The sequence below is a fragment of the Pteropus medius genome, unplaced genomic scaffold, assembly GCF_902729225.1.
Source record: "Pteropus medius unplaced genomic scaffold, Ma_sr-lr_union100, whole genome shotgun sequence".
Lineage (NCBI taxonomy): Eukaryota > Metazoa > Chordata > Mammalia > Chiroptera > Pteropodidae > Pteropus > Pteropus medius.
In genome coordinates this window covers 17796430-17809260 of record NW_024349799.1, presented here as the reverse complement: position 1 = coordinate 17809260, position 12831 = coordinate 17796430, and the positions used below count along the sequence as shown (strand labels likewise).

Below are 12831 nucleotides of genomic sequence, written 5' to 3'. Positions count from 1 at the left end.
GCACACAAAATTCCCACAGGAAAGGTGGAAGGGAGTGACCAAGATGAATTTTCAATAAAAAATAAAGAAACAGAACCCATGAGGTACACTTAGCTTGCACTCACATGTGCGCACATACACAAACACCCCAGAATCAGCACCCTCAAGAACTGGCTTAAACAGAGCAATCTGAAAGTGCCAATGCAATATATGCTTTAAATGGCTAAGGAGATTTAAAAAAATAGACTAAAACATAATTAAGATTTAGGAAGAAGATCAGCTCCATTTGGAACTCGTATAGCACGAAGAGTCTTCAGAACATCTAGGCAGAGGTAAGTAGAAGGATCCCAAAATTCTAAGTCTGGAGCCCAGGAGCGAGGTCTTGGCTGGAAATGGACTTGGGGGTCATCGCCAAAGGGAGCTTGATGAGCCAGGGCGTATTTCCTCTCACTCCATGAGAGGAGGTCTCTGGAGTGAGCCCTAAGGGCAGGAAACTTGAGGGAGACAGAAGTAGAGCTCTATCTATACCACCAATTTTGACTGCAGCCTTTTCTAGGAAGTGTTTTCAGACTTTCCTCTCCCCAAAATAGTCCCCAAGAGCCTCTCTCCCAAGGCCCCTTACTCAGCCTGTCTCTTCCTCGCTACTGCCAGCTCCTAAAAAGGTAACAATGCCAGCCTGTTCTTGTTTATTTCCCCCACATCTATCACAGGGTTGAGCCCCTATTGTGATTCCATAAATGACTGCTGAAATGAATGAAATTAATGTGTGTGTTCGGTCGTGTTTTGGGAATTCACATTATGAATCCACTGGGGAATGAGACTCAGAAGGAGCTGGAAACACGGCTGGTTTCTTTATCCTCGCCCCCTCTTCTCTCTCTCCCTTCTGCTCCCCATTCTATACTGGGAGGAAACAGCATCTATTCTCGGACTCAGGCAAGCACTGCCCCTAATTCAACCTCTTATGAGCACCATGAAGCATTTCTGAGAATTGTATCTGTGCATGATCTCTCACTCTTCTCTCTGCCAGCATTCTAATGACCTGTTATTGAATGGACTTTGCAAGTATTAGCTCATTTAATCCTCACAACTTTTGTACTAGTTCTACTCTGCAGATAAAGAAACAGGTTCAGAGAGGTGATGTGACTTTCGCTGCTACAAAGCCACAGCCTGGCAGGGCCAGGGTTCAAACCCAGATCTCCTAGATTCTAAAGCTACAATTTCAGCCTCTTTCATCAATCTCCTTCTGCTTCCTTCTCCCCTGCCCTCCCAGTCATATGGACTCTCCCTCGCTCCCTCCTTAGCTCACACTGTCTAAGCCATGCATTCTTTGGCAGATGAGTGAAAGTGGCGGTGGCAAATGGATGACCAGTTGAGTGGTGGATTTGTCTTTTCGTGGCTACCAAGCATTGTCCTGGGGAAGCACCTGGAACCCAGGACCCCATTGGGGACCCCTCCAGGATTCCTAGGATAAAGGAAAGAACAGACAAGGGTCCATCTGCAAACATGTAGCTGTAAAGTCTGGGATATTGTCCCTGGACTGCCCTTGGTGATCAGACTCAGAGCCTGCCATTCCTGTAAAAGTGATAGTGGCCTATGGGGAGCCTATTCCTTTAAGACCCTGGGTTTCTTGAACTTGACTTTGTAGGGACCCAGGATTGTGCCTGGCCTTAGTCCGATGTGGGAGGTAAAGCCTTTGTCTGGAAATCGGGAGACTAGAGATCTGAGTGTGATGCTGCCACCAACTTGGAGGACTTTGGGCAAGATAGAGCTTCTCTGAGCCTTGGTTTTCTCATTTGGAAAATGGAAGAGTTATCCCAGGCCTGTCTAGTTCTCAGGATAGATATTTTGGCATATGGAGGGCTCCAAACCAAGGAAACAGGATGGGGGTCTGGGGTGAGGAAGGGAGCAGAGGCTATAAGCAAGACAGCCTGGTACCACCAAGATGGGCAGCTTCAAGATGTGTCTTCTGTGGGGCTGGGCCAGGACTATTTCACTGAACACCTCCTGATAGGAGGCCTTACCCAGTCAAGCAGCTCTGGCCCAGACCATGACTGAGAAATGGCAGGGCCAGGAGAAAAAGAAAAGAGGAGATGAGGAAGAGGGGAAGTTGGAAGAGTGATATATGGGGTGGGCAGGAGGGACAGAAAAAACTGGCCTCCTCAGGATAACAGGTACAGAAGTTAGCACCCTGGATTCTGGATAGCATCCTAGCCTCAGCTCTGTTCCTCACTCCCACAGCACCTTAATCAGGTATAGCTCCAAAGCTCAGTTTCCCCATATGTCATCTCAGATTTTATTATTTCCTCAGCTATATCCTCCATTTGCCTTTCAAAGTATGACTCCATAGCTTTATTGTCAGGAACTCTTCCTTGAGCCACCGTCTCCTGACTCCTAGAATTCCTGCCTCTCCTTTCTGTGCCCTACAAACCTCAGCTTGAGCTTGATCCCCTTATGTCTCGACTTATACTGTGTCATACATCATAAGGCAGAAGCTACTGTGGAGTCACCTTTGGTCCCTCCTATCAAGCACTTTATACACTGTTGGTATTTAACAAACATCCTGTTAGTGATCAATGTGATCAAATGGACAGATGGATGGATGCCTAAAAGGATATGTCTGCTTTTGTCTGCTGCTGATTAAGCTCCTGGTCAAAACTCCTCTCCATAAAAAGCCTCCTGGATCAATTCCCAGCCACACACTCTATGTTCCACAACTTAGCCAAAAAAATTTACAATCTCCACTGCTGCCCCTCTCCCCTGTCCCCTCTCAAAGTCTCCTCCAGTTGCCACCCTACTTAACCAACAGATTCCAATACCACAGGCCTGACAGTCCCAGGAGCTTGGACCCTGCCACCTGTCTTTAGTTATCCGTGCTCCTGGGGTGGTCATCCTATAAACAAAGGATGCTCTGTTGAAGTACCATGGAGCTTTTGTGCCACCGAAAACCCCACAGAGGTCCCTAGGAGGGTTACTGCAGGTCACAGAATTCAGGAGTTACAGGCTCAGGGAAGGGAGGTGCTTAGATAGATAGATGACTGACTGTTCATAGAAGATCCAAGTCCTAGCACTTTAAGACCCAAATTGCCAACACTTTAACCCACCCTGCAACACACATACGTACACCCCCTGGTCAAGAGAGAAGCAGATTCTCACCTTGATGTTCCTCCAGTTTGCCCATGGTCTCGATCTGTTCCACCAGGTCATTTGAATTCCACTGGCTCATCCCAATGAGGATGGCATTCTTCCCTTCAGCCATCTCCTCTGTGGGAAGGAGCAGAGATGGGCATAAGCAGGCAGGGGTAGGTATAGGTAGCCCTAACAGGAATTTATGACAGGTATGAGACATACAGGAATTCTTCATTGCAAGAAAGTGTTGTTATATCCTACTGAGCCTCCACATATTACAGCAAAAGAAAATAAGAAGGGGACAGTCATGAGAGAGGCTGAAGACCCATAGAAGCCTCCATTCCTAGCCCTAAGTGCAATATTTCTTAAAAGAAAGTATGTTTGGGTAGCGGCGGGGGGGCCTCGCCACTGCTAGTAGTTTTTCTTTGGGTAAGTTAGTTGCCTTCTCTGATCCTCAGTTTTACCATCAGCAAAATGGGACTGGAAATGTCTAACTCACAAGATGGTGTAACGGCCAAATGAAATAGCGGGTATAAATATCTTGGTGCATAGGGGGCATCACAGATGAGAGACATCATGGTCATTTCTTCACATGAGAAGAGAGTTGCCATCAGTATTTGAGTGGGCCAGGATTTGAGTGGGGCAGGAGCAGCTCTTGAGTAACTGGAAGAGCAGAAGACTTCTGGCTCTAAGCAAGCCTTGAGCTGCGTGGAACCCTTAGCCCACATCACAACCTTAGGAACCTCTTAATGCCTCCATTCCCCACCCCAATCCTCCCTTCAAACCTGTCTCTATTCTTGCTCTTTCCCAGCCTGAGCTTAGTGATGATTCTGGAAAGAATCAGTGGGGCCATATTCCCTAACCACACTGAACCCACATCCCTAGGTCTCACACCTCTGGTTCAGCCCTTCACCCCAGAAAGAGGCATTTCCTCAATGACAAACCCATAAGAACCCTACCCCTGGAAGAGATGGTCCTTCTTAGTGAAGAGCTTTGTGTCTTCTCTCATAGAATAGATATTAAATGGTGATGAGGAGACTCTTCATGCTTGATAACCAAGAATAAAAGAATGAGACCCATTTCACTTCTAAGAACTTCACAGAGCAAGTGGAACCAATAGGATAGATTTGAAGCTTGGGGAGCTGTCCGGAGTTCTGAATAGCTCCAGAGTTAGTGATCCAGACCCTCTCTCTGGCTGGGGTCTGGGTGATGGTGGTGGTGGTGGTTGCTGTTGTTGTTGTTGCTGTTGTTGTTATCCCTGCCTTGTTTGATTTATTTAACTACACTTATCAAATCTTTACTATGCACTGAAATTTTTATAAGTAGTTCACAAATATTCATTCACTTAATTCTCATAACAATACTAAAAAAGGTACAATTATTATTATCTCCATTTTATAGACAAGGAAAGTGAGGTATGGAGTATTTCAGTAAGTTGTCCAATGTCACTGTGTAGAGCCATGATTTAAACCTAGCTACACTATTTCAAGAATCCTTAAATCTTGTCCTCCTGGTGGCCTCCCCTGAGCATCCTGTATTGGCTGCCTAACACTCCAGCCAGGCACCACTCATACCCTGACAACTTCCTGCATGTGATGCATTCCATCTGGGCACCAGTGTGTATCTCTATGCAGCACTGTAATCTGGGCAGAGCCCTGACTGGGTTCCAGTCCAGACTCTGCCACATGTGAGCCTGTGCATTGCACACGTCCCTCAACTCTTCTTGTTTTCTAATCTCTTAAATGGGAATAACACTCTGGTTCTACAACTCTTTCTAGCAAGCTGTCATGAGGACAGTAATATAGTAAATTTGCAAAAGCTCCACATGCCAAAATTCTGTAAACAAATATGAGGTAATGTTATTCTGGGGGAAGCAGGATCACAAAGGGGATAAGAGCTCAGTTCTGGTGTTATGTTGACTCTTTTCAATCCTGGATGCACCTGGACAGTAATCCTGACCTTGGACAGTAGCTTATGCTTTCTGAGCCTCAGTTTCCTCATCTATAAAATGATATCATAGTCATGCCTACATCATAGGATTGCCATGAAGATTAAATGAGATAACAAAGGTTAAGTGTTTACAAGCCTGACTAGCACACAGTAAGAGCACAGGTGTGGATAACAGCACATGAAGATAATGGTCCATCCTCACCGCCACCACCAGAGCATGCGGTGTTATTCCCCAACACCCACTCTCAGTTCTAGTTAGGCTGTGGTCTGCTCATACGACATTCTGTCCCAGCTCCAGAGTCGGGTAGTCAGGGTCAGCCTGTAGCCCACCTTGAGCGTCTATGTCCCCTGGCTCAGTTACCCAAGCATGTGGTTGTCCACTTGTTCATTAACTAATACTCATTCTACACTGAATGGTTTCCTGAGCATCTGCTGTGTACTGTGGGAGATATGATCTCCATCCTGTGGGAATCCAGTTTTGTGGGGGAAAAAAAAAACCAACAGTAAATAACTGACACAGGAAGATAAGCGAGCCAAGGCTCCTGGTCCAGTGCCCAGCATGCAGCAGGTGCTCAGCAGGTACTTACATATCCTAGCTCCTGTTGTTTTTTCTGCTATGTGTAAGCCCTACCCCAGGGGTGTATGTGAGGCTGTCAGAAACTGAGGGGGCTTCCAGGCTCTGAGATCTGAGCACACCTACTTCTGTACCACCTTGGGCCTCTTCCCTCTCTTCCTACTTTTGTGCGTGACCCTCCTCCATCTTTCTCTCTTGATCTTTTGTCTGTTTCTCTAGTAAATGTATCCTCCTCTCAGACTCCTACCGTGTTCCTCTATGCTTGGTATCTGACCCTGTCCCACTCAGATCTGATCTCACTAGATCTCTTCCCATTGATCTTTGTCCCTCAGGGTCTTTGTATTTCTCTGTCTCTCAGACTCAGTGCTCTCCTCCACGTCTGCCCCTCTCTCTGGGTGGGCCTCGATAGCTCACTCCCATATTCTCTGCTCTCCTCTCTCATTATCCCAGCATCTGTCTCTCTCTTTTCTCTGGGTAGATATGTCTCTCTTTCTTGATCTCTCTTCCTCTCCGTGTTTTTCTTTCTCTGGGTCCTGCCCCTCAGGATCCCTCCACCCATGCAGGCTTTTCTTGCTCTCTCTGGTCTTCTCTCTCTCCTTTTGGGTCACTGTCTCTCTTTCAACTTGCTCTGGTTCTTTCTTGGTGTGTCATATGTTTGTGTCCCCCTCTCCCATCCTCTCTGACTCTCTCTTGCTCTCTCCCTCTGTGTTTTCTCATCATTTCCCTGGCTTTCTTGTGCTCTCTGCCCCTCCACCCAGTCTCTGTCTCTCCAGCTGCTTTCCTGTCCCCCGCCTCTCAGATATAGGCTTTCTCTGGGCCTCTCCTCTGCCCCCTGCTCTCAATATTCAGCCTTCAGATCTTCACTCTGGCAACAATAGCCTAGTCTCCTGAGGCAGAAAACACACACACACACACACACACACACACACACACACACACACACACACACACACACGCAGCCAAGATTGCTCCTTTCGGAGTCATTCAGGCAAACTAAGAGCCATGAGTCTCTGCTCTACTTCCCCTCACTGTGGTACGTGCCTCCCATCAGGGCCCACAGAGACCACAAAGGGCTTCTTTGGATAAATGTCCTGGTTATTGATTTTGCTTTTCAACTTCGAGTGACTGTTCCCTGCATGCAAATTTTTATTTCCAATGACCTCTGGTGTGGACAGTTTTTGAATCTATATCATCCTCACTGAGCCCCAGTCCCTGCCCAGATGAGGTGCCATGATGAAGCCCACCCAGAGGCACCAAAACCCTGGGGCCTCTGGTTCTGCTGGATGCACAAAAGTTCAGAGTAGGGAATTTCCTTGTTCAGTGCCAGAAAGTTTTCACCTCCAGGTCATGGAGCAGAGAACATGATCACCCTCTGCAGTTGGCTGGTCCAATACTGTCCGTCTCCCCTAGCATCAGGCCCATGAAGCCAGTCTTTCCATGAACCTGGATATGCATTGCTCAGGGCCTCTGGGCTATGTTAGTGCTAATCTTCCCCTGGTGCTGTTTAACACTAACCCCTATTCCCCCACCTATAGCCACCACCACTACTCTCCATCACAGAGGAGAGGTCCCCACTCAGTCCATTTCCAGGAAGCTTTGGGGCCAGCTTCCTGATACTGGCTTCTCCACTTCCCTGTCCCCAATGAGGGAGAGAGCCAGGGTCAGTAACACACCTGTGGTTTGCCTCTGTGAGGGTTCCTGTGCCCAGCTTCCCATGGAGACATCCTCCCACTCTACCCACAAGACGAACAACCCTACCCCGGGTTGTTTGGGAGGAACCCAGGGCACAGTGGGTCAACACTTGCCTAGGGGCAGACAGTGGCCAATCAGTGGCCCAACCATGATGAAAACCTGAGTCCTCTGACCTCAATGACCTGCACTGTTTTCCTCTACTCTCCACGCTCAGCCCCCGCCCCACCCCCTGCCCGAGGCTGTGCAATCACAGTAAAAGCCCACACAGGAAGGAAAAGGCCTGGGATGTGCCCCTCATTCTCTGTGACACCCACCCCTGCCTTAGCCCCCTTGTCTGTAAAATGGGATGCTATATCCTGTGCTAACTCCTATCCTGGTTGCTGTAAGAAACCAGGGAGTTAGAGCAAGAAGCAGAGTCTGTAAGACAGAGTCAGCTCCTTGGCTGCCAGGTAGCGGGAGGGGAGGATCAGCGGGTACTGGGCATGGAGAGAGCAAGAGCACAGAGGACACAAAAGATACAATGGGCAAAAGGCAGAAAGGCAGAAACTTCCAGCCTCCACCCAAGGGAACTCCCCACCCCCAACCGAGGGAGGACCCCAATGTTTTGCTCTCTGTCAAGCTACCCACGGTCAGATGTGCCCTGAAAACAAACCCTGTCTTCATCCCCACCCTCAACTCAGCTCCATTCTCACCCCCAGCCCTGCCAGCATTTCCTACCTGCAACTGTCAGGGCCTGGCCTGCTTGTGCGTATTCATAGCAGGAGAAGGGTTATTATTTAGACACTGGTGGGGCAAGCCAAAAGAAAATAAATATTTCCCATGAAAGTAAAGGAATGACCCTGGGCACTTCTGCTAACGGGGCCTTACGCGGTCAGTTAGGAGCTTCCTGGAATGTTTAGAGCTGAAAGGGGCCACAGAGGTGAAGTCCAGCACCCTCATTTAACAGATGCGGAGCTGCACCTCTGGCCCAGGCCTGAGCCAAGAATTCAGGTCTCCCAGGCATTTCCCACTAAAACTCTTGCAGCAGTTGAGTTCATGGAAAATAGAAGACTTTGTACCTAGTTGCTTGGTGGCTCTTAAGTTTCCTCTAATTGGACTATTTATTGCATCTAAGGTTAAAGTTAAAAGATGTGCCTGATATTTTATAAATGAAAACATATTGGTATAAGAACAGGCCACATGTGACCAACCAGACCCCCAATTAACTCATCTGAAGCCACAGTGGTCATACTAGCCCCAATCCACACCCTTCTAGGGATGGTGACTCCAAAAGACATTTTCATTTTCTCTCTAGAACTCGGCATTTCATGGCCAGGAACCGTACGACATCTGGGCTGCCCCTCTTTGGCTTACTGAGCTCTCCTCACCCACAGTTTCTGGCCAGAACACCTGCCACCCAGCAATTGTCATCAACTGCAACGAGAGCTCAGCCTCTCAAGGCCCAGGCATGTTTCCATTGTGCAGGTTCATCCCGAACCAGAGATTCTGAGTTCTGAGTCTCTGGCCTCCTGTGAGGCAGAAGCAGGGTACCCAGTGCCACCTCCAAGCCTGGGCAGGAGAATACTTCCAGAGTCCACTGAGGTGGTGGGCCCACAGCACTAAGCAGGTGCCCCCTTGCTCACTCTTGCCATGCCAGCCTTCCTGCCCATGTAAGAGCTCTGTGCTGGCTGTTCCCACAGTTCAGAACACCATTCCCCCAGATCCTCACATGGCTCATTTCTTGGTATTCAGCTCACAGGTCAAAGCCACATCCTATAGGGGCCTCCTACAGTCACCTAGTCATTCTTTTACATGCTCTTATGTTATATTGGGGGGAATTTCTCCATTTTTTAAACAGAATTACTGAGGTGTAGTTGGCATTCAATAAAGTACACATATTTAAAATATACAACTTGAGGGAGCACCTCTCTATTATTTACTAGATGGGATCCTACCTGATTCATGAATTGATCAATAAAGCCAGTTATATCTTGAAATTAAAGAAAAAATTTTAATTTAAATGTAAAATTCTATAAGTTTTGATATATATACACACCATCACCCCAATTAATAAAGATACTATGAACATTTATGGACATGTCTTTAGGTAGACACATGCTCTCTCTCCTCTTGGGTAAATACTTAGGAGTGGAAGGGCTAGCTCATGTGGTCGTAAACTATGATAACCTTTTTAAGATGCTGCAATCTATTTTCCAAAACGGTTATACCACTGTACATGCTCACCAGCAGGATTTGAAAGTTCCGTTCTTCCATATCCTTATCAGTTGTTTCGATTAGCCATTCTAATAGGTATGTAGTGGTATTTCATTGTGGTTTTAGTTTGCATTTAATTTGCATTTAATGACTAATGATAGTGAGCATATTTTCATTTTTTGCCATTCATCTATCTTCTTTGGTGAGGTGTCTGCTCTTTTATTTATGGTAATTATCAACATAGTTTGCATGCTCATATATTGTCTTACCTCCCACCACCCACCACCACTAAATTATAAGCTCCATAATGGCTGGGACCGAATCTATTTGCCCCTGTATTCCCTAACACCTAGAACAGTGCCTGGTACTTGATGGGCAGAAGCTCAATAAATACTTGAGAGAGTGAATGAATGAGTCTGTATTCTAGCCACTGCTCTGCCTGACTCTTCGTGTGACCCTGAGCAAATTTCCCAGTTCTCTGGCCTCAGTTTCCCAGTCTGTAAAATTTGGGGTAGGGTGTTGAATTCAAAAACCTGAGGGGCCCCCCAGCTCTGATTTGGTCTGGATTTGAGACACATCTGCCCTTGGCCACCTGGGTTTTCCCTCACTCTGCTCTCCAACCTTGGTAGACAAGGCCATGGCTCCCCAGATGTCCTTTCACTACATTGACAGGAGAGGGAGTGGTGCCTCTTCTGGGTCTGGGAGCCTGGACCCCATCTCCCACCACTCAGCATCCAATTAAGGGCACCAGCCACCCCTCAGGCCCCGAGCCTGCTACCTTGGCCCAAGGGGTTGTTATGGACCTAGACGGTTTCATACTCCTGCCTGACTGTCCCCCAAACCCTTCTATGCCTTATGTATACAATTAGAGCTCTCAGAGCCTAAGAGTCTCCCTTCTGCTACCAAATCATGAACCATGATGTCTCTCATCCTTCCAGGTAAACCCAGTGCTGGGCCAGTGGGCTGGAGCTTAAAGAAGAAATGGAAGGAAGAAGGTCCCAATTTCAGTCATAGGACAAAAAAAGGCCTGACCTGGACACTAAACTTCTAGGTTCCAGCCCTTTCATCCCCACCTTGATGTGTGATCTTAGGAGGTCCCTTCCATGCTCCAGCCTCAGTTTCCCAATCAGTACGTTGAGCAGGAGGACATAATGTTCCAGGGGCCTGGAACATTATGTCCTCCTGCTCAACGTACTGATTGGGAAACTGACACCCACTGGCATAGCTCCACCATGGCTGGAGTTGGAATCAGGCAGTAAGATTCAGGGCCCTGCTCAGGTGGAGACAGAGACGACACCCCAGGTCAAGGTCAGGGCTCAGCGTGGCTGGAGAACAGAAGCCAGGGAAGTGGCCCTTCAAGGCATGCCCAGATGCTGAGAAAGCAGGTCAGGTAGAGCCTGGACCAACTCCTGGGAGCAGAGAAGGAGGATGCCTCGAGCTAAGGAGACACACAAAGGCCTTGTCCAGGGAGGCTGCATGGAATAGACAGGAGGCCAGGAGTTGGCAACTCAGAACTAAAGAGGGTTCCAGCAGCCTCTGGCACAGCTCCTGCAGCAGCGGGCTACAGATACTCTGGAAGGGGTGAGATGCGAGAAGGGAGCAGAGACTCCAAGGTCTGGCAGGAAGTGCTGAGAGGTAGAGACTGGGAAAAGGACAGGAGAGCCTGGGATCCTGGGGTAGTGGAAAGATGCAGGTGAGGAGCTGGGAGGGAGGTGAGACAAAGGGAAGGAAGAGATGGTGGGGCCACCACGGAGAGGAATGAGAGATGCAGCCAATTGGGGAACTGCAGACAGAGCTGTGAGATCATGCGAGGGGACGACAGAGAGCTGAGGGAGGCAGAGGTCAATGTGTCCACAGCTGCTCGCCGGGAGAGCAGGTGAGCAGGGCCCCAAGGGATGGAGATGGCTCCACCCACAGATGCCTCGCATAGCGAGCCATCACAGTCATCTGGGAAGGCAGAGCCCTGATGAACTGCAAAAATATTTTAAATAAAAGTGTTCTAAGCATCAAAATATTGAAGCATGGCTGGGTGGTGGGATACTGTTCTGGCTACAACCTCCCTCATTCTTGGCTCTGGGCAGAGAACCCCCTCCCTGATGCCATCCCCAAACCAGCCCATTCGAGACTCATTTCCTGTCTCCCGTGGGGTCTGATTGGAGTGGCTGCCAGGGCTGAGTTTCTCCATAGCAACTAACCCACCACCCAGCCATGCTTCTTGAAATCACCTGAACTGAGTATTCCCCATTTCTGGAGGCACAGAACTGCAGGGAAACTGAGGCCTGGAGAAGGTAAAAGATTACCCAAGATCACAGAATAAGCCAATGGCATGGCTGAGCCCATGTCCCAAGTGTCCTGCTCTGGGTCCAGAAATCTTCCCAGCACAGTGTTTCTCTTTCAAGACCCCATTTTCCCAGGCATTTCAAAGTTGGCCTTGTCTCAGGAGTAAGTCAACCTCTCAGATATGGTGACTCCCTCTCCACTGGTCCTCACACCTGCCCTGCACATTCTCGCCTACGAGCCTTTGCTCAGGCTGATCGCTCTGCCTCAAATACCCACCCCATTTGATGCCCTCTTCTCCAATTCTTACAATGCTTCTTGTTCTTCCATCCCTTGCTGTGTCCTGCATGCTGACCATGCACCCAACATTGGGGTCAGAGCTGATGTCCTTGCCCACCATCATCTCTCACCTGAACAGCTGCAATAGTCTTTCTAACTGGTCCCTACTTCTGCTCTTGTTCTCTTCACATCTATGAGCTGATCTAAGTTACTTACTGGATCACAGGCAGCCTCATTTCTCCTGTCCCCCTTGCTCACTACCTCCCTGCCACATGGGCTTCCTTCAATTCCTGGAATGTCCTCATCTTTCCTACTTCAGCACAATCACATTTGCTGTGTCTTCTGTCTGGAAGGCTCTTTCTCCCACTCCTCAGCTGGCCAACTCCTACCCTCAGTTCTACAGAGAGGATGTTAAGGACTTCCCCCACCAACTAAATTAGGTACCCCAGTCATCACTCTTTCTATTAGCACCTGGTGCTTTTTACTCAGTGGCATTATTCCCCACTTATAATTGTATTCCCCTTTGTGTAACTTAAATGTTTGACTCTCTCATTAGACTATAAACTTAATGAGAATAGTGACCATGCCTATCAGTTTACTACAGTATCTTGAGCACCTAGCACAGCTCTTGAGGTAGATTAGGGACTCAGCAAATATCTCAAAGAGTGAATGAATGCTAAGCCCCAGTCCTCAGGGAACTCACAGACTGGTTAAGTATGAAGTGTGGAACTGCAGGATCTGAGTGGAAAGAGATACTAACC

At 48.2% G+C, this 12831-nt stretch overlaps 1 protein-coding gene across 2 annotated transcripts in view; it reads right to left on the bottom strand.

The window, feature by feature from the left end:
* Positions 1-12831, bottom strand: part of PITPNM3 (PITPNM family member 3) — an 89163-nt gene that overhangs the window by 59050 nt on the left and 17282 nt on the right. For both annotated transcript variants that reach the window (XM_039886478.1, XM_039886479.1), the window contains one exon: positions 3133-3240. In XM_039886478.1, coding sequence (XP_039742412.1) covers positions 3133-3240 — 108 coding nt within the window. The remainder of the gene's footprint in view (positions 1-3132; positions 3241-12831) is intronic.